Source organism: Rhamphochromis sp. 'chilingali', assembly GCF_963969265.1.
Source record: "Rhamphochromis sp. 'chilingali' genome assembly, chromosome: 17".
NCBI classification, from domain to species: domain Eukaryota; kingdom Metazoa; phylum Chordata; class Actinopteri; order Cichliformes; family Cichlidae; genus Rhamphochromis; species Rhamphochromis sp. 'chilingali'.
Genome location: NC_137944.1, coordinates 4,590,837 through 4,613,261, shown reverse-complemented (window position 1 = coordinate 4,613,261; position 22,425 = coordinate 4,590,837). Strand labels below are relative to the sequence as shown.

Below are 22,425 nucleotides of genomic sequence, written 5' to 3'. Positions count from 1 at the left end.
AGGAAGGAAAAGACGATGTAAAGTTAATGTGTGTCCCTGAGCACAGCTGATGTTATTACCAGCATTATTAAGCTGGCAGTAAACGTCACAGCTAAAAGGCATCCCTCAAGCTGCCAAAACGCACACACAGGACTGTGACTCAGTAACGGCTTTTGCCTCATCTCCAAACCTTTCGCTATCGCTCCGATTCAATTTATTCGTCGCCACCTTTTCTCTAAACCTCCATCCATGCTCCCATCTCTCGTCATCCTCTCAAGGCTCTTATCATTTCCAAACTCTTTCCAATTTCACGTGCCATCCTGCCTCGGCCTGAAGAAAATGAAGCATTTTTCCTTCCCTTCTTTCATCCTTGACTGATAGCATTTTAATGAATACAAACATTTAACGCATTAAATTAAATGTCAGCACTTTACCCACACACACTGTTAATACTGTAGATCTGTGTCTGTGAAACTACCATAAAACATTTCATGTCCAACACACTGTATATAAAGGATGGAAGTGCAACTAATGCGACACTCGCTGATTTCTACACTCTCCATTGTGAAGACAGTGTTAGCGATTTGGCTGCTGCAATTCTGGCTCTTTGGAAGCAGAAGTGACCATATTTAGATAAGGTGGTGATGTGCTCGATTTTCAGCTACCAAGCTAGCTAGCATTACTGGCTAACAATCCCATTATGTGTTATTGTCGGTGGCCATTTTGTTTATTATTATTATTCCTCTGCTAACTAGTTTCACACCAGTTGCCATTCGTGCACTGCGTGCTTTTCTTCAGATTTGTGAAATTTTGTACAGTTCCTGAAATATTCTACTTTTTCTGTCGGTAGGTTGACATTGACTTTGAATAGAGAGACCAGCCTCTCTCAATTTTCTGCTGTGGGAGTAAATTGGGCCGATGTTCTCCCACACTGCTGACCCTACAGACACCGATGTCACACATCTTTTTTATTTTTCACTGTACTTTCTACTTTTTCTGTTATTTTTACTCAAATCTACAACCCTACAACCATTATTTTAGCCTCAAAATGTAGCTACAGTTGCCTTCTTTCACACAAACACTTCCTCAGAAATGTATACTTTTTGAACAGAGCCATTTGTTTCAGAGGAATACCATCCTGTGCTCCCATTCACTCCCTGTTTAATTTTTCCAACCAGTTTTGGAGAGAAAGAAAATAAACTCAATTTTGAAGTTGCGCTCCTGACCTCAACTGAAGCACTAGACACACCAAAATCCACAGATGTGTAGAGCATCTTGTCAGGATGCTCACACCTTTTAAAACCCACCAGAATCACGTTCTGTTTGTAATAGGAGTGGAAAGCGCTTTTCTCATATATAAGTATTATTTGTGGATTGGTCGGCCTGTGTCTGGCCATAGTCCTACTGATATGAGTGGCTCGGTGGGTAAACTGCTACTTCCCTTCTATTGAACTGAAGGTTGTAGATTCAAGTATAGCATGAGCTGTTTTTCTTTTACTCGACATCGCACAATGTTCAGCATTTAAAAAAAAAAAAAAAAAAAAAAAAATCATACTGCTTTTGCAATGTCAGCCATTTACATTTATTGGGTACACCTGTTCTGTTTCTCATTATGAAATTACCTTATGATTAACAGAAACACATCCAAGAAAATCACAGTCTGCAAGTAGCAACAATCCCACTGCAATTTCTCCAGCAATCGCAAATTCTAGTTAATAAACTAAATAAATATTAGAAGTTCACATAACAAACATTTCAAACTTATGAAGAAGAGCATCTGCGACTGCATATATTGAACCTTAAAGCAGATGAGCTACAGCAGCAGAAGAGCATACCAAATACCACCAGACCCAAATTTACTAAGCCTGGTCTGATGAGTCTCAATTTTCTGAAAGAATTTGGCGTAAACAACATGGTCAGACACGTGCAATCCTTTAGGACCACAATGTACCAGATAACCAGTACAAGGCTAAACATGTCCATCACTGATGTTCGGTACTTGAAAACAGGAGTCTGTGGGGACTGTTTCGCTTTGGCTGCCAATCTCAGTCGGCTACCCAGGAACGTGAGTGCATCAGTGTTTAGTTCTTAACATCTAACACCAACTCCTATCCCATACTTGTCCCCTTTTACCACTGCAAACACTGTTATTACATACCCACAGCTTTAGGAAGTGACATGAAAGCTGCTTTCCTGAAAGGTAATACCCAGCGCTCTGCACTTCAGAGGTCACAGATGAAAAAGAAGGGAAGAACGGATTAAGGACAGTTTGGAGCAGAAAACAAGAAGAGCGGAGGAGTGCAGGATGCTCTCCGTGGTCCCTCTGTTCTATCACCAGACAGAGGTAAGGGGGCTGGTTGTCATGGCAGCTGTTGTCATGGCAGCTGGACTGAGTAATAAACATAAGGAGGAAATGTCCAGCCAGCCAGTGAAGTGAAGGCGCCGTGGCAACCGCTGCCTGAAATGTGGTTTGACCTTCGCTTTAAGAAGTGGACTTGTTGTTGAAACTCAGCATTGTGATGCATCAGTGTTTAAATACTTTTCTCAAATAATATTGAGACACATCTACAGGAGGCTTTTTGGTCATGTCATACACACTTTGTTTTTTTAACCATTTTGGACCAGAGTGAAATCCCACCCCCACCTAACTTTTAATCTTATATAACCTTAAGGATTCTTTTCTCCACTCCATAAAATAAATGAATGTGTAGCTATCACCAAGCTTGCCAGTATCAGATTTAATTTGGCACATCAGCCTGTAATCCAAATGTGGCTCCTTAAAACCGACAAGGTGGATGTGGCCATCTTTTATTTACAGTCTATGCCCCAGCCTCTGTGCCCTGTGTTCTACAACCAGCTGGAAACTTGTTACTTGTTCATTTTTATTGTCTTTGATAGCTGGAAACCACAAGCATGTCACTGAAAGTAACTTACCTGCAAGAGTTTATTTAATATCCAACCTTCACCATCTACTTCTAGCCAATCCCTGCTCAAGCACCCTTTTGCAGATCAGCAGGGCCGCATTAATCTTAAAGTGAAATCACTTGACTAGTGACACAGTGAACCTTTTAAGCATTTAATCAGCTTCGTACTTCTGCTTAATTACAGGTGTAAAAAATAAAACAGCAATTAATAGAAACCTCCTGAAATGTGAGCAATTGAATGAAATGGATCTGTTCCACTTATCGGTGGACTATATTTGTTAAAATGCAAAAAAAAAAGTTTATAAAATAATATAAGCCATTTAACTAAAATGCTGACTCCTAGAGAGGCTCCAATAAATGAAAAATCCCACGGGAGTGCATCTCTGGGAGGGAATCCTTGTGCACTGGCAGTGTGGTGAGCAGAGGAAGCCGTAGCGGTGCGTTACCCTCCTGTACCACGGCGTGTGGTTGTGGACCTGGTCAACAGCTCTTAAAGCTCCGATACGTCAGTCAGTCCTTTCTCATTACAATCACCTTCACACTCTCAGCTACTCGTCTCTTTGTCACCACAGTCGGTCTTTGATTCTGATGATCCATTTTCATTGCCGTTCTCCAAATCCACCTCTTTGTCTGCTGCTCTTTCCTCTTCCTGCTCTTCGTCCTTCTCTGCCGCATCCTCTGCTTCCTCCTTTCCGTCCTTTTCTCCATCACTCCGTTTCTGCCCAAGGCCCTGTTTGTCTCTGAAGACCTCCACACCTAACATTCGGAGGTAATGAAACCTCTCGTTGCGGGGGACGAATGCTCGGATGGACGTCTTTCCCCTCCAGCCACACAGCTGGATGGGACACTGAGGTTCCCCCGGGTTACTGAAAAATAAAGGACGATGGTGGGTCGCACAGTTTAACCAAACAAAAAACAGGCTGTCACTTCAAAATGCAAACATCAGAAACACTAAAAACATGTTACACGCTTACTTTGGGTTTGGGATGTACTTCAGCACAATGCTTCCCATTCCTGTGGAGAGAAAACTAAAGTTTTACAGGAAGTAGAAAGTGATACAACCTACCGTGACGTTAGGTTATACGGCAGGAAAACGTACATAAAATATGACCACTGACAGGTGACATGAGTAACACTGTGGGTGGGTGGGATATATTAGAGTGGGAATTTGGTCAAAGTTGATCTGTAAAAATATTTTTTTGATGAGAATTACAGATTCCATTTTCACTTTCATTCGTTGTCACTTATCTGCTGCTTCCTAACTTACATCATTTCCATTGGGAAGGGGAAAAAAAATTACATCATAAAAATCATACTTAAAGGTCGACAGTAAAACTCAGTTGTGAACTCAACAGGGTCAAAATGAACCAGTGAATCACTGTTTTCCTGCTGGTGTCGCCTCCTGAATCGGAGCATGGATGGGATTCTCGAGCACGACCCTAAAACTTCAGCCACGGCGAGTGACTTAAAATGTGTCGAGGAACAAAAATAACTGCGTTCTCAGAGTGATCCGACCCACCCAAACTGAATGTCCCGTGATTTAATACGCTGACGCCATAAATGTATATCTAAGACAATTTAAAGACCAGTGTGCACCCTGGATATATTTTCCCCGAACACACACAGTTGGAGAGCATATCTATATTTGACTGTACCAATTTTCTGGGCCTGTGCATGTGCTTCATCCTCCAGCTTGCTGAGGTAGGGGTTCTCCTGGGTCAGCAGCACTTTGATGTCCTCCACACTCACCCTAATGATCCTGGAGCGTATATATGGCTGCAGAGTGTAAATACCCTGGTAGGACAGAAAGTACATGTGGCTGACAATCGGCACAAAGAAACTCTTTCCAGTTACACGCAGCATATAAAATGAATTCATTATCAACTCGTTTGAGTGTGAAATCGGCCGTCTGGCTCACTTGTTATTCGGCTACAGCTCTGCGTTGGCAACAGTAAAGACAGCAGGAAGGATTTCTTGCATATTTGAACATTAAATTAAATGTATTATAACCTCAAAGTATATTTAAGTTGATAAAATAATAGAACTATAAAGTTTTTGTGCATCACGTCACTGATGAATGACTGAACAGTCTCCAAATCATGCAGCTTTTAGTCAAGATGATAGCCAAAGAACAAATGGAAACACAGATTTATATACAGGACTGAACTGTGACTGCCTGAAAACTCTGTGTGTGTGTGTGTGTGTGTGTGTGTGTGTGTGTGTGTGTGTGTGTGTGTGTGTGTGTGTGTGTGTGTGTGTGTTACCTCCTGAGCCAGTCTAAAGGCACAGCCAAACTCCTCTCCTTCACTATTGCGAGACCACACCTTCACCCCTGTGTTTATGACCTGAGAGACAAAAAACAGAGTGTAATGAACCACGTCCATATAAAAACACCACACTGAAATAAACAGAAAAAAAGAGACAGGTTATTTAAATTCCAATCAGTGACTAATTATGTTTCTTGTAGCTTTCCTGGTGATGCAATTGTAATTACACTGAACTCTCTTCCTCCAGGCAACGACTGTACAAGACATCGGCACACAGCCCAGCCAGTCTCTGGGGTCCCAGCAGGTGTGGGAGCAACTGTGTCAGTGATTTGCATAGTAAAAACTCTACCACACACATGCTGTTCTTTTTATAAGGGAACTAAAGTCAATTTAATGAGACTACTAAGGTCAAGGTGATCCGCAAGGCTTCAATCATCAGGCCTAGAGACTGGTCGGCAACCCCTTGGCAACTGATTGACGAGTGGTTGCTGGAGGTTGCAAAGATGCTGGCGCACCAAAAACCTCATCATTGCTTTGATCACTAGCAGACTGCTGCTGTCACCTGTAGTTTGCATGGAAGACGCCAACTTGTATGCAAACACTCATGTTTTACTCTCAGAGGTGACGTGAAACTTGAACAAAACTGGAAACAGAAAATGTTGCCAGTGTCTAGGCTTGTTTCACCAAGGTGCAATCAGCGCTCAGGTTTTCCTGTGGTGCTGTTTACATGTCAGGATTATTTTGGTGTGAGCTGAACATTATTGGAGATGCCTGCTGTAGAAATGTTTGCCTTCTCTTGAACATAATGGAGCCAGAGGCCTGTATAGTAAAGCGAGGCTGTGAAGGTGATTCACCTCTCAGCAGGATATATCACGACCGTAACTTTATGTTCCAGATAAGAGGGCTGCAAGTACAAAATAACCATCTACTCCCTAATCGGTCCTCTAGAAAATAGTCCCCTCATTCCTGGAAGACTCCTCAGACTTCTGAGTACAGTGAGCCTAAAAGCCTAAAGACCCGATGCCAACACAGGTCCTACTTACCAATTAGAAACATGTTCTGATGTTTATTTTTTAATTTCTCAGACCATTTAGTGCCCGCTGAAAGAATGAGGCTGAATTTCTTTCAGCTGGTCTTACACACCATTACAATGCACTGAGCATCTCATTAACTCAGTGAAACACACAGCTGTAATTTTAGTCGGATACTTTGTGTCTTAATGATGGTGCTCTGAAATCTTTACATACACTTTTTCTCTTGTTGCCAGATTTAATTCCTGGTTTTAAACAGATACTTTATAATCATGCTTTTCTAGTTTTACTGACCACTCAAAGCCTTAAGTATACAAACACTAATACATGCTTTTAAAATGAAATAGGCCTACAGATTATGCATGTTTTTTTCCTACCACACATACACAAATGGCCTGGTATTTATTAGAGATGGCACGATACCACTTTTTTTATGTCCGATACCGATATCATAAATTTGGATATCTGCCGATACCGATATGAATCCGATATAGTGTTTTTTAATCAACAAAACTGTTTTTTAAATATCTTGCTGCATTTTGTATAAGTTCATACTCAAGTTTAAAACAACAACTACACTAAAGCTATTCTGTTATACCTGTATGCAAAAAAAAATATTTCATAGTTCAGCAGTACTGATCAATCTAATAAACTTAAACCTGCACCATCCTCCCTATTCTGGTATTTTAAAGAGTACTTAGCGTAAATATTAAGCAACCTAACTAATAGGGTTCCAACTCCCAGCAACAAAAATAAATAAATAAAAAAAATAGGGAACCACCCCTCATGTTCCACCTCATGATGCTTAATCGACGTAATCAACCTTAATTTCAAATCACTTTTTTTTTTTTAATTTGATGCAGTGTGAAAAAAAATGCACAGAGATCAATTATCTTTCAAGAAATATTAAATAGATTCAACATCTTTCTTCAACAAAATTGCAGACTGCACAGATGGTACCTTCCCAAAGTAAAAAGTACTATAGCTTACTAGGGTATATATATATTAGACTTAATAGTCACTATATACAGTAATGGACTTCTATTCATTTTACATCAAATTAAAACTTTGGGTGTCAGATAATTATTTATTAAAAGCTCGACATTTTAAATGAGAATAAGAAAGAAAAGTATGTCTTTGTGCCCCCTTTTCCCTGTTAATGCCCTATCGGCCCCCCTGGCTAAACTTTGCTAGATCCGCCCCTGGACAGTTACCAGCCGTCAGCTACGTAGAAAAAGATCCACGAGTAGAAAGTAATAATAAATACATTCTAACAACAGCTGATCAAGCTTAAACGTGCTGCTGTTGTTCAGCCGCTGGTTTCCTCTTTCTGGTGCAAAGTGGGCCAAAAGCAAACAAGAGACACGGACTCGCGACAGAAAAGCCGATCAGCTGATCATTAAGCAGTTTCATGATTGAAGTAGCAGCCGGAGAGCGAGAGGCAGTCGCTCGTTAAGCTTAAGGCAGGAATGCTTTACAAACATTCAGAGATGGACTTACACACTTGCTTTACTTCTCTCGGGGATAACTTTGTCGGAGATGAAATGTCGGGTTGCTAGCGAAGCTCCAAATGCTATCCAGACCACCGACAGGTCCCGCATGCCACAGCCGCTCTATCACGTGATGCATACTGCTCCGACGTGCTAACGTTCTGAGGTGAGTTACGGCGTGTTGCAAGTTTTGTGAGGTGCTTTCGTGATATTTAATGGATCGGATTACATTTTTTATTTTTCTCCGATATCCGATCCAGTAATTTAGGTCAGTATCGGACCGATACCGATACGTAATATCGGATCGGTCCATCTCTAGTATTTATACAGTGCGTTTATCCATCACATACACACCAACACACCTGGATATCTGAATGACAACAATCTGGGTTTCAGCATCTTGTCCGACAACATCTAACCCGGCCTTCACGAGACACATTGACACAGCAATCAACAGACACCCTCCGCATTTTCACTGGTCATATACTGCACTACATGACAGGTTAGGTGAAGGCACTCCACACCACACACGGACTGTCATTTACTCCCACTATGTTAATGTAGACGTTTCTGCACACGATCGCTCCAGAACTGAGCAACTCGTAACACATTTAAATGGATAAACAGGACAACAAACCAGAGGAAAAATATGAAAATTAAGATCTTGAAGTTTCCGGTTCCTTTAAGACAAAGTGACTAAAAATTGAGAAACAACAAACACCGGGGAGAACAAAGAGCCCGAGTCCCCACAATGCCACCTGTGCAGGTCCTGCAGGGTGGAGGACCAGAGGGATTTGGGAAAGGAGAGGCTCCCATCTGTTTAAGCTGCTTCCCTCACACAGAGACAAACGCACAAAAAGAACGGAAAAATAACAACAACACAACCAACCAAACAAACGAATCAATGTAAAGCCCATAAATCAGCACTTAGGTAAACATAATGCTTCTTCCTCCAGAGGATCGATACAATGTCTCCAGGACATAACTGATTATGGATTGGCTGTATCAATTTTCAAAAACACAAATGTTTCATCTTCATTATCAAACACGTGTGCCTACCTTCATGCGTTCGCTGTTATTGAGCAGGACATTACGGAGCTCTTTGGACACCATGTACAAGTTCCTCTTCTTGCCCTCATGGGTCCGAGTCAGGACATTGAGTTTGGGGAAGTCGGGAGACAGATCATAGAAAGACCTAGAGGAAAACAGGAAACACGCATTTATGCTGCAGAAAAATGTTGAAAACACCTATTTTACATTGAAGACAAGGGTGCACTTACTGTATGGTGGTGAAGACGGGGTCATCATCACTTAAGAACACAAAGGGGTCTTCTTTATATCCAAACAGCCTCATCTTCTTTGAGGGTGGAGGCCTGAAAAAGGACAGATACAAAATGTTTACTTACATTTTAAAGAGCTTGTTTGTGGGTCCAAAACTGCTTTTGTTTTTTTTAATCTGTATTTATAACCAGTTAAGAGTCATAAGTTTCCATTTATTAGTTCATGAGCTCAGTGCGACTCACCCACACATCCCCTCTGGTTTAGCACCGGCATCCTGACCCACAGAAGCTCCTTCGGGCGTCTCATCTGCCTCCTTGTCCACTTTTTCCTCTTGGCTGTTCCTCTCCACCTTCTCAGTGGAACCTTCAGGGGGGAGATGTGGAGTGTCTCCTGGTGACGGAGCCTCCTTGGAGCTGCTGGTTTGGGCAGCTGAGCTCGACAGCTTGGAGTCTTTCCTCAGCTGGAGATGGAAGAGGAGGAGAGTGAACGGACAAAGAAAAAACAGCTCCAGGTGTGGTTAATAACCTGACCAGGTGGGCGAGGTTAGGTGAGGTGAGGCACGTGGGGTGGGGGGCATCGTGTGTGAGTGTTTAAGATGAAGTACCTTAGGATATCTTTTGTTCCAAGGCATCGGGGCTTTCTTCACCAGCACAGCCACAAAGAAACCTCCAGTGTTCTGGTGATGTGGCAGAATCCTCATACTGCCATAAAACACACACACAGAAAAAAAATTAATTTAAAATAAATAAATAAATCACAGCTTGGGGTTTGATAGAGCCCCTGCTGTGAAGACAGCATGTGGGAAAAGAAAAAGCGCCTTAATCAACATGTGACAACAGCTCCCTCTGCTGCCAATATCAAGTCATTGTGAGCACTGACGCTTAAACATGACATCATCCTCCGTAATGTGAGGTTGGCAGGTGCGCCTGCATCTACTGCACACTGGATGTAAGTTCAAAAAGCACAGTTTACGGTGGTGAGAGGTGACGGTGTAGGATGCTCTCTACTGTACTCCAATTCTGTAAAATGAAATTCTGTATTTTAACGATTCTTGAAAGAAATCAGCCAAAACAAAGCAGGCTAACAGAAACGTTTTAAGGACACTTGTCATGCCAAGATTGAACACTTTAATAAGCTATTTCACACTATTTTTAAGAGAACACCTTCAATTCTAAAACGCATTAGCATGGACCTGCATCTGTTTGTCTGGGACTGCTCACTTACCATCTCTCCAGATGAAAGCTTGCCAGTTTCTCTGAGTCTTTTTGCGGGAACATGGTTGGTCGGATCTGCGTATGACGACTACTCGGGACCTCGGACCAGTCCGTGTACCACTGGCCTTCTTTAGTCATCAGCTACAAAGAAACAGAAATAGTCTGGATACAGATCTACAATTCAAAAGTAACGACTGGCATTAAATAAATAAATAAATAAATAAATTAAATAAAATCCAGTACCTTCCAGGAAGTGACCCCAGGCATCCACTTCAGCCCCGGTAGGTCAGCTGAGCAGTCAGCCAGCTCCAACGCTCCTGGTAACATGAAGCAAGAGAGCAGCCAGTCTTTATAAGACATGACATTTACACATAACTTTCATAAAACAAAGTGAAATATTTAGCCTGTTGAAAATTGAAGAGCTGAGGTGTAGCTGCTGACACTGACGGATCATTTCCTGTGGCTCTGACATGGATGAACTTTAGGGAATGTCCACGCTCATGTATCATCTCAGGTTATGACAGCATAATTACACATTACCATGTCCAACACACAACTGAATGCAAGGTATCCTGTCATGTCAGACTGAATGCAAGAGAAAAACGGTAGTTTGATTACAGACTTTATTAAATGATGGACAAGCCACGGTGAAAAATTTGGTTTGTGGAACTGCGAGTTTGCCACTAAACCATCCCATCTTGGTGTTTGGATGGAGATGATCTGACTATGAATTGCTCTTACAGTAGCAACCACAGATGCCACCAGAACTGATATCTCGAACAGCCACTTGTCAATAACAAGGTAAATATAGTCTAAATGATCTCCTGCTCTTAATCTAAATTTGTCAAGTAAACTTTTTCATCTCTGCTATATACAGTACAGTATATAGAGAGCCGAGACGACAAGGCTTCAGCTGCATTCAGTGGAAAAGAACAAGAAATATAGGAAGAGTAAGAATAAATATACACTTTAGGACTAAGATAAGGAGAGTAAATATACACTTTGAGGTAAAAAGGCTTAATAACAGTCTAAAATTTACAACTGAAATTTAAAGTGACCTTGAAGTGGTTTAAAATGACCAACATAGCAGCTTTACAGTTTACAGTATGAATAAATAAAAGAATTCCTCGGTCGGGAAACCAAATAAAACATCTACGCCGTAGAAAAAAGAAAGAAAAAAAAAAAAGAAAAAACACTGTATTTTGCTGGAGCGCTATCAGCCGCTGCCTGCTCATGGCACCGCCGGAAGTACCATTTGACTTTAATTTACAAGATTCAGTTTAGAAAAAGAAATTAAAAGAAAAAAGGGGGGGGCACACTGGATTTACAAAAATGAAAAATGTGCCACCTTAAACTTGGTCAAAATTGTCAATGCTTTCTAATATTCAAGGAAATCTTAGAGATAACTTTGCAAGAGGGACTGTAGTCTAAATCTGACTGTGTGTGTGAGCGGCTGACTTGGGTTTCAGTGTCTAAACACAATTTACGATGAATATTTGTCAATTTTTCTGTCACAAACCTAAGTACAAGTCATTGAGCCTCATTTACTATAAAAGTGTGTAAACAAATGTCTGTATCCACCCAATTTATATCATCACCAATTTCTCTTCTTCACCTGGATGTAAACGTGTTTCCTTAGTACGCAAATTGTATGAAGATCCACAAGGTTGTTGTTTCATATCGACTCAAATTTTGTGCACGAACTCATTTTTTGTCCACAGTAAGAACGATTCCACACAAATATTAGTAAATGAGGCCATTGTTTTATTATCAAACCCTGCTCCACAGCAACAGGAGTTCAAAGTAAGAAGCATGAAACAGCTAAAACATTTATACGAATGCTGACCTCTTACTGTGTGACCCAGAATGTGTGTTTGTTACCTTCACTTTTCTCCAGCAGTGCTGCTATGACAGCCTCGTCCTCTATGGGGTTGAGTGAACAGGTGGAGTAGACCATCCTCCCTCCCACAGCCAGCTGTTCCACACCACGCACAGCGATACGCAGCTGGAGCCTGGTGAAAACACACGTGTGCGCTCTGTAATCCTGCCAACGTTTTAAATTAAGACCAAAAGCGACACACTCCATTCCCTTGCTGTTTAGTCAATTTGGTGTACCACACGACTGCATTCCTGTGTTGTAGCTTAGGTGTGAGCGCGCACTCTCCTCCACTCACCCGTGGAGATGCAGGCTGTTGCTGGTCGTCCATTTCTTCCACACGTCTATGTTCTTCCTCATGGTGCCATCCCCACTGCAGAGCACAGAGCAGCAACAGTCAGAACACCCACCTCGTCTTGGCCCGAGGCGGTGAAACCTCCACGGAGCCTTTTTTCAACTTGTCATGGGGCAAATAAAATGTCTGCGAAGCTTCATTACTGCTTTTCCTCCCCTCCACGCCTCTCCCCTCCCTATGTTGTCTTTGGCAGGAGACTCCTGGCTTCAGCACTACAGCTGCCCAAACTCAGGCAGCATTTGCAAACCGGGGCAGTTCTGCTTTGGCCAAAAAATGATGCTAAATTTCGAGAGATGAAAGATGTGGACAAATGTTTTACCACCCTACTGAAACCTGAAGGTCGCAAAGACACTAACAGCAACGTATGAGGACGGTGCATTTGATGGAGAGTGTGGTACGTCATCTACATCTGCCTCATAAAATCTGCTTTCCTGTCAAACACCCACACATAAATCAGAGCTTACTGATCATTCACTGTTTTAGCAGCTTCATAACCCCAACTCTCTGCATGAGCGATGCAGACATGTAGCGGATACGTCTGCTGACCTGCAGGGCACATCACACAGGATGCGGTCATAGAAGAGGACGTCCTTCTTGCCATTGGAGTTGATCTCCAGGGTGGGGATGCAGGAGGCGTCGTGGTTCACCACCATGATACAGGGGCTGTTGAGCCGCTTGGCTTGGTGCACGAGCAAGTAGCACCGCTTATTGTCCACGTCATTTGCAATGACAAAGCCCTCTGAAAGGTGGAGATCAGGTTTGAACTTATATACACTATTAATGCAAGAGAATCTTGGTTTTTTTTTTTTTTCAATTTAAAGACAAAACATGGATTTCTTCCAGTTTTCCTACCTGGAAACGGCACATCCATGTCAGCATGAAGCATCTCGATCAGCTGGGCTGTCTTCGACCCTGGAGCTGCACACATGTCCAGGATCTGCATAGAAACTCTTTTTAAACTTTGATGCCACTTTATTGTTACCAACACAGACTCCTGTGGGAGGACAATAAGTTCACGGTCGCTGAAGGACATTTGGCAGAGTGTAGTCTCTGCTAATCAGTTGTTCCTGTCCTGTGTTTTCCCATCTGACTGGCTCCCTAGCAAAACTGCTTTTGTGGCAGAACTCAACACAGACTTCAGCTGCCTCGTCCCACAGAGGAACCGACTCCAACTCAGTTGTCTTGCTTTTCTGCTGGTAACAGTCAGCCTTCTACTCTGGAGATCCCCTGTGAGCAAGAGGACCAATGTAACCAGAACCCGGAGTGGGTGGAGAACTGGTTCGTGTGCCGACACACTGAGCTAATCGAGACTGTGGAACAAGGACAGAACAGCTCGATCTGACTGAGGATGAGAAATAGCTAACTATGTTGCAGTTATCGTAACACAAATTAACTGGGATATAAAATATTTGTCAGGAATAAACTCTGTCCTTCATCTCAGGACTTCACACCTCTCACCTCCCAGCCATCACACACACCCCCGGCTTCTGTGGACTCCAACATACACACCCCTCCCCCAAAATCCACTCTTTCTATCTCAGCACTTCAAGTGAGGAACGAGCTTCGCAAGATCAAATTCAAATTTTATTTGTCACGTACACAGTCATACACAGTACGATATGTAGTGAAATGCTTGGACAACTGCTCGTGACCTAAAGAAAACAAAAAAGGAAAGGCTATGAATAAGATAGGAAATAAATATGAAAAATTAAAAAGGGTAAATTTAACTAGGAAGGAATAAAATATAAATTAAGGTTAAAAATGAAATAACTGTACAACACAAATTAAAATGAAGGGTAAATTTAACTGGGAAGAATAAGATAAAATATATAAATTAAAGTTGAAAATAAAATAACTGTACAACAAAATACACAATACACAATATAGAACTATATAAGAATGTATGAAGAAATCTAAATATAAATAAATATATACACAATAACAGCAGCTGTACAAGTATTAACTGGAAATGAAGAATATAGTGACCAGTGTTGTGCAAAACCAAAGTCCAGAAAGTCCAGTGTGTGTGTAAGAACTATATGTGTGGGTCAGTACTGTGTGGTGGTGTGATTGAGAGACCGTATCGCCTGCGGGAAGAAGCTCCTCCTCAGTCTCTCTGTGTTGGTCTTCAGGGAGCGGAATCGCTTTCCTGACCTCAACAGAGAGAACAGTCTGTTGTTGGGATGGCTGAGGTCCTTCACCATCTTCCTGGCCTTGGTCCAGCACCGCCTGCTGTAGATTGAGTGCAGGTCAGGGAGCTCGGAGCGGATGGTGCGCTCAGCTGACCGCACAACCCTCTGTAGAGCTCGTCTGTCCTGCATGGTGCTGTTCCCGAACCAGGTTAAGATGTTTCCCGCCAGGATGCTCTCTATGGTGCACGAGTAAAAGTTCCTGAGCACCTTGGAGGGCAGTTGGAAGTCTCTCAAGCGTCTGAGGTGGTCGAGACGCTGTCGGGCCTTTTTCACCACGGTGTTGATGTGACAGGACCATGACAGGTCCTGCGTGATGTGAACTCCGAGGTATTTGAAGCTGTCCACTCTCTCCACTGGGCACTCGTTGATGACGGGGGTCTGGTAGTTCCTCTCCTGCTTAGTGCTGAAGTCCACTATCAGCTCCTTTGTCTTACTGACGTTTAGAAGGAGGTTGTTCCTCTGGCACCAGTTCTCCAGATTCCTAATCTCCTTCAGGTAGGCCGTCTCGTTGTTATCAGAGATCAGGCCCACCACGACGGTGTCGTCAGCAAACTTGATGATGGTGGTGGAGCTGGTAGTGGCCACACAGTCATATGTGTACAAAGAGTACAGCAGGGGGCTCAGAACACACCCCTGGGGGGCTCCAGTGCTGAGAGTGGTGGAGGCTGAGACATGTCCGCCCATCCTTACTGCCTGTGGTCTGCCAGTTAGGAAGTTGGAGATCCACTGACACATAGATGAGCTGAGTCCCAGATGCTCCAGCTTGGTGGTGAGTGTGGAGGGAATTATGGTATTAAATGCAGAGCTGTAGTCTATGAAGAGCATTTTAACATAATTCCCCCTTCTAGTGTCCAAGTGAGTGAGTGATGTGTGGAGGAGATGAGAGATGGCATCGTCTGTGGAACGATTTGGACGGTAAGCGAACTGTAGTGGGTCCAGTGTGTCTGGTAGTGAAGAAATGATGAAGTCTCTGACCAGGCGTTCAAAGCACTTCATCACTACTGAGGTGAGGGCTACAGGGCGATAGTCATTGAGAGAAGCAGGGTGGGGTTTCTTCGGGACAGGAACAATGATGGACTCTTTGAAGCATGTGGGGATCACCGACTGAGATAAAGAGATGTTGAATATCTCAGTGAACACAGGAGCTAGCTGGTATGCGCAGTCTCTTAGGATACGACCTGGGATGCCGTCTGGTCCTGCTGCTTTCCTGGTGTTTACTCTCTTGAAGGCTCTCCTTACTTCATGCTCGGAGATGACGAGCACGTTTCCGGTGCTGGCAGTATCTTCCTGTCTGCAGCCGTTAGCGCCGCTAACACTAGCATTGTTGGAGACCTTAGCTGCAGCCTCAAAGCGAGCATAGAAAGTGTTCAGCTCGTCTGCCAAAGTCACGGCCGCGTTCGTCATACCGGTTGTTGGTGTTTTATAGTCCGTTATTGTCCTTAGTCCCCGCCACAGGCTCCTAGAGTCACTCTGTTGGAGTTGTGACTCTAGTTTCCTCCCGTAGCGCTGCTTCGCCTCTTTCACCGCCCTCCGCACGTTATATGACGCGGCTTTGTACGGGTCCATGTCCCCCGTCATGAGTCCCGTGTTGTAGGCAGCGGTGCGGGATCTCAGAGCGTCGCGGATGGTTTTATCCACCCACGGCTTCTGGTTGGGAAACGTTGTGATAGTCTTTGTCTCCACGGTATCATCCGCTAGTTTCCCGATGAATCCCACAACCGCTTCCGTAAACACGTTGACGTCATCGTCGGAGCTGTTTCTGAACATGCCCCAGTCTGCGTCATCGAGTGCGTCCTGTAACGCGGCCACCGATTGATCCGTCCAGCGCGCGACCTTCCTCTGAACCGGAACTTCCTGTTTCAGCCTTTGTTTGTATTTTGGCATGAGGAAGATGGCGGCGTGATCAGATTTGCCAAATGGGGGGCGGGATTGTGCCTTGTAGCCGTCCTTGACCGTAGTGTAGCAGTGGTCCAGTGTCCTTTCACCCCTGGTGGGGCAGGTGATGTGTTGATAAAAGTTCGGCGCTGCGCGTTTGAGGTTGGCGCTATTAAAGTCCCCCGTCACAATAAGCGCAGCGTCCCGGTGTTGTGTCTGGTGCTGTGTGAGTGCCTCATGCAGCTCGCATAAGGCGGTGACCGTGTCCGCTTGTGGTGGAATATAAACGGCACTTACAATGACCGATGTAAATTCCCGAGGTAGATAAAAAGGACAACACATGATGGACAGTAGTTCCAGATTTGGTGTGCAGGAGCGTGTGAGAGGAACAACGTTCGCACTGTTGCACCAGTTGTTGTTCACCATTAAACACACGCCGCCTCCCCTTGACTTCCCCGAGTCCCGTGTCCTGTCCATGCGGTGAACCGAGAAGAACTCGGCCGGCTGGATGGCGTGGTCCGGCACCGCTGGGTTCAGCCATGTCTCGGTGAAGCAGAGGAGATTGCAGTCCCGAATGTCTCTCTGGAACTTTATCCTGGCCCTGAGGTCGTCAAGCTTGTTCTCCAGTGACTGGACGTTGGCGAGCAGGATGCTAGGCAGAGGTGTGCGGTGTGCACGAGCTCTCAGCCTGTTCCTGACGCCGGCTCGCTTCCCTCTAGGCCGCCGCCGCTTCCCTTTGTTCTCCCTCGAGATCTCACTCGGCCAGCTCGGATCCGGAGTTAAAAACTTCGAATTGTGAGTACATTGTATACCAATAGAAACAAGAGTGTCACTGTCATACCTAATGTACCCAATGGTGATGATTTTGCCGATTTAGAAACGCTGAAAACTAACTTAAAAAACAAAGACAAAGAAAAAGTGGTCGGAGCAGTCGTGACGGCAGCCGACCTCACCGGCGCCATCTTAAAAAAAGGGTGCAGATCAAGGTGCAGAAGGCTGCAGGTCCAGATGGCGTCAGCTCCAGGCTCCTGAGATGCTGCGCAGATGAACTGTGTGGCATCCTAGGATATCAGTTCAACCTGAGCCTGTCACTGGGGAAAGTACCACAGCTGTGGAAGACCTCCCGTGTGGTACCGGTACCAAAGACCTCCCATCCCAAGGACCTCAGCAGCTACAGGCCGGTATCCCTGACATCGCATCTGATGAAGACCCACGAGAGGTTGGTTCTGAACCATCTGCGCCCCCTGGTGAGGTCTTCATTGGATCCGCTGCAGTTTGCTTACCAGCCTGGCATCGGGGTGGAGGACGCCATCATCTACCTCCTGCACCGAGCTCTGACTCACCTGGAGAAGCCTGGAAGCACTGTGAGGATCATGTTCTTTGATTTCTCCAGTGCTTTCAACACCATCCAGCCACGACTTCTGAGGGACAAGCTGGAGATATCGGGAGTGGACCACCCCATGTCCCAGTGGATACTGGACTACCTCACAGAACGTCCACAGTATGTGAGGACACAGGGCTGTATCTCTGACACGCTGGTCTGCAGTACGGGGGCCCCACAGGGAACTGTGCTGGCACCGTTCCTCTTCACCCTCTACACTGCAGACTTCTCCATCCACTCCCCACGCTGCCACCTACAGAAGTTCTCTGACGACTCTGCCATAGTCGCCTCATCACAGGTGAGGACGACTCAGAGCACAGACAGTGGACTCTGGACTTTGTTGACTGGGGTCAGCAGAACCACCTGCTGATCAACGCCGGGAAAACCAAGGAGTTGGTGGTGGACTTCCGGAGACGCAGACCCACCACACTGACAGCGGTGAACATCCAGGGAGTGGACATTGAGATAGTGGACTCTTATAGGTACCTGGGTGTTCACCTGAATAATAAACTGGACTGGAGCCACAACACTGATGCTCTTTACAGGAAGGGTCAGAGCAGACTCTACCTGCTGAGGCGGCTGAGGTCATTTGGAGTCCAGGGAGCGCTTTTAAAGACCTTCTATGACTCTGTGATGGCATCTGTCATTTTTTTACAGTGTTGTACGTTGGAGCAGCAGTTTATCGGCAGCTGAGAGGAAGAGGTTGGATAAACTCATCAGGAAGGCCAGCTCTGTTCTGGGATGCACCCTAGACCCAGTGCAGGTGGTGGGAGACAGAAGGACTCTGGCCAAAATAACATCTGATGGACAGAGTCTCCAACCCCATGCATATAAATGTTGCTGAACTGCAGAGCTCCTTCAGTGACAGACTGCTGCATCCTCGATGCATGAAGGAGCGTTTCTGCAGGTCCTTCCTCCCTGCAGCTGTCAGACTGCACAATCAGAACTGCTCCCAACAAACATAGATGTTTACATCTCCGCTATAACTGCAATAAGTTAATTAACTGATTCGCACTACAAGCTGCTTTGCCTCTTATCTGTAGTTATTTTTATTTAATTTATATATAATTGTATATAGTAACCACTGTCCTTGATGTAAATATGTAAGAAAAATTGTGTATGTTTCTGTTCCATGTCCTGTGTACTGTTTGTTTGTATATGTGTCTTTTTGGCTGCTGTTACAACCAAATTTCTCCTTGTGGGACAATTAATTAAAGGATTATTCTAAACTCGTAAGGACCTAAGATTTTATTTATGAAACCATGTTCATCTGATTTATGCACACACCCCTCACCAGCACAGAGGGTAAATTTGCACACGAGTTTAAAACAGAGAAAAAGTTCAATTGCATTAAGTATAATAAAACTGTGCTTTTACCTTGTGATGGGGCTCAATCTTCAGAAGTAGAGGAGGGATCATGCTGACAGCTTCTTGTCGGCTGATGTTGCCCTGCGAGGACAAACAAAAGGAATGTCAGTCTCTCCGCTTCTTTACCAACTTCCTGACATGTTTTGGGGGTTTTTAACCCCCTTCCACTGGTAACACAAATGTGATCTTTGGGATTGTGACTGACTCACCGACTCTGTCTCGCTGACCAAAAACTGGTGGAACTTCTCCAGCAGGGGAGACTTCCTTATGATCTTCCTGCTCATGTTGGTGTGCCAGGCCTGCTCATCAGGGTACCTGAAGAGGACAGTCCACAATCTGGTTTTAATTTGAATCAGTGCATCTTTTTAGTCTTGGGGAAAACATGATATATTACCAGCTGAGAGGCTGCGGAGCTTCGATCTTCTGACCATCGATTTCCAGCTCCTGAATATCCTTGAAATATTTTTCCTTCAGACAATGAAGGATCTCCTTGGCATGGCTGGAAAAGGAAATTAGTAGCATTTACATTAGGGATCTAATATTTCTCCTTATGAATGTAATTAATGATTAAGCATTTTCACCTTGTAATTAAAAGTGGAATTTCCATGAAAAAGTTCAGAACAACCTACAAAGGGGCACATACGTTCCAATGACAACCTCCTACATGGCGTTAAGCATGAGCCCAAGTTGTAGATCTGTCCAGCTCACCTCTTGTATCCAGTGATGCGGATGGTTGCTGGCAGAGGTTCCCTCATTGCTTCCATGAACTGTTCAAACTCCCCCTCAGGTACCAGACCTAGCTCCTTATAGTAGTTCTCAAACAGCTTGTTCTCCTTGATAATGTCAGCATACCCAGCTCCCCAACCCTGGGACAAACAAATATGTTCATGCAAACTAACAGGAGACAAAATTGCTACACTGAATGTCGTTTGATAAAATCAAATTTAAACTTTACTTGCTTATGAGTAACAGCCTGAACAACATACCATACGATCTGTTACATTTAACTCTGGTGTCGTGCTGAATTTGGCCTATAGTACAACAAGCTGTTCACATATATAAAGATATACAGATCTTTGTTCAAAAAAAAGGGGGGGGGGGGGAATGGTGGTCACACATGGCTTTGAAAACAGCACGGTAACCAGCAGCAGTTTATATCTGCTACTTTCAGTAAAGGTAACAGATATAAATTATCCCTGCAGTCGCTTCCTTTCTGCAGTTACTTTATTTAAACATTCATGTGCGGCGTGGCTAAACACAAACACTAGCTAGTTTGTCTGGAGCAGGAGTTTTACTTACAGCGGTGTCTCTGTTGTCCCTGCCAGCATTCTGGTTTTTCTGCCGCTGTCTGCTTCTTTTCCCCATGTTGGAATAGCAGACAACTCTGGAGAAAAGTCTGCGGAACAACGTGGTGACTGGACGCGAGCAAAACAGAGCTGTTGCTCAGCTAAAGTGTAAACGTGCAAGGCGCCTGATGATGGACAGGCTGTGTATCCACGGAACGTGCTGCTCTGACGCACGTGAATGAGGACCCCTTGAGGTGGCCGCAAAATCTGCCTGAAAGAAAGCAGAAACGCTTCAACGAGCCGGTGTTGTGCCAAAAAGTGATTGTCTGCCAAAAACTGATTTCCAATGTTTCTGTGTATTTTTTATGTGTAATATCTTTACGTATGTTCGTAAATAGACTTCGGTGAACAGGGTTTACAAAGGGGTTATATAGAGAATTAAAACAATATCTGTTTTTCAAGTATCTTTACAACTCTCTGCTATTGTACTTACATTATAACCAATCCGGTCCTTTATCCCCACTTAAAATATTTTTACGGAAATATTGTAATATTTGCTGCCATTTCTGCTGTCCTCTTGGCCAACTTACTCTTACAAAAGACATTTTTAATGTTAATGAGATTTTTTTTTAACTGGATAAATAAAGGTTATATAAAAGTCACTGCCAAAAACTGATTGCGGCTTCTATCTTGTTACACGAATGTTGTTTGTGGCTCAAGATGACTTTATGTCATCCATGAGGGATGCATTTGACATATGTTTCACATATTATAGCCCAACAAGTTACTTATAGCAGTTTAAATACGAGCAATCAGTTTTTGGCAAATACCGGAAATCAGTTTTTGGCAGACAATCACTTTTTGGCACAACACCTGTCTGCACTTTTCTGAAATATTATTACAAAAATAAAGTTTAAATTGTTTACGTGAAACTTTGCAACCATAAAAATTGAATTATATAAAATACATTGTTCTAATTTCTTGTTTACTATATACATTCCAGCTTGAATGACGATGACCGAATTTGTATAAATGTATGTTTTCCTAAATTAATGCCATTAAAGTTGTGCAAATTAAATAACTAATATTTATTGTCGAAATCACAAACTTCACTTTTTTACACATTATTTAAAAAGTGTCCCAACTCGTTTTTTTTTAATATAATCGTAATATGTGCCATTGTGGGATTTTATGCAAATCATTGTCTATGAAAATAACAAAGACTCCCTTAACATACATGTGTTCGTTATTTGGCCCTGAATGTTATATTAATCCTACTTCATCAAATTTCTGTTTTAAAAATAAATAAATAAATAAATAAATAAATAAATAAATAAATAATAACCAGTGATCCTACACGATCAGGAGTTGATCAACCAAACGGGTCCCTTAAAGGTCCTATATTATGAATCATCATACTGCCTAGTAACCACCCAACAACCCGTTAAATTGACCTATTTTAGCAATTATGCACTTTTTGCACCTTAAAATGTTGCATCTTTTTTATTTCATCACAGCAATTTTATACACACAAAACACTAGTTAAATATATTATCTTCACGTTGCATGGCAACCAGCAAGCAAAGAGGTAAAATGATCTGTTTTTCTTTTCTTTCTTTTTTTATCCACCAACAACCCCCTATGAAAGCATCCTATTCTTTTATTTCCATAACAATAACATGTAATTTATATGGACAAACGCTGTATTAAACATAATATCATTGCCTAGCAACCACCTAGCAATGACCCATTTTTTGCAATAAGCCACCTACATCTTATGAAAGCATTGTTTCATTATAACTTCATGGCCGACAGCATGAAGCACTATACAAGCAGTTTGCCAAACATATGTTAGGAATTCTTTTTGGCCTATAGGGGGCTGCATAATATACTTTTATCGCTGACA

General features: G+C 43.4%; 1 protein-coding gene across 1 annotated transcript; it reads right to left on the bottom strand.

Annotated features, from left to right (window-relative positions):
- Nucleotides 1–3,041: 3,041 nt before the first annotated feature.
- nsun2 (NOP2/Sun RNA methyltransferase 2) lies at nucleotides 3,042–20,752 on the bottom strand. Its single transcript, XM_080862795.1, has 19 exons — nucleotides 20,533–20,752; nucleotides 19,942–20,099; nucleotides 19,628–19,732; nucleotides 19,443–19,548; nucleotides 19,243–19,314; nucleotides 13,270–13,354; nucleotides 12,964–13,156; nucleotides 12,361–12,435; nucleotides 12,068–12,198; nucleotides 10,430–10,503; nucleotides 10,197–10,327; nucleotides 9,577–9,673; nucleotides 9,215–9,432; nucleotides 8,972–9,064; nucleotides 8,751–8,886; nucleotides 5,168–5,248; nucleotides 4,559–4,697; nucleotides 3,878–3,917; nucleotides 3,042–3,769 (listed from the first exon to the last, which is right to left on the bottom strand). The coding sequence occupies exons 1-19, from the start codon at nucleotides 20,596–20,598 to the stop codon at nucleotides 3,448–3,450; spliced, it is 2,322 nt and encodes a 773-aa protein (XP_080718921.1). The 5' UTR covers nucleotides 20,599–20,752; the 3' UTR covers nucleotides 3,042–3,447.
- Nucleotides 20,753–22,425: the final 1,673 nt, after the last annotated feature.

Coding starts and splice junctions, on each gene's coding strand:
- nsun2 (XM_080862795.1), bottom strand. CDS start 20,598: ATGGGGAAAAGAAGCAGACAGCGGCAGAAAAACCAGAATGCTGGCAGG. Junction 20,100..20,532: donor GGGACAACAGAGACACCGCT/GTAAGTAAAACT, acceptor TGTTTGTCCCAG/GGTTGGGGAGCTGGGTATGC. Junction 19,733..19,941: donor CGCATCACTGGATACAAGAG/GTGAGCTGGACA, acceptor TTCCTTTTCCAG/CCATGCCAAGGAGATCCTTC.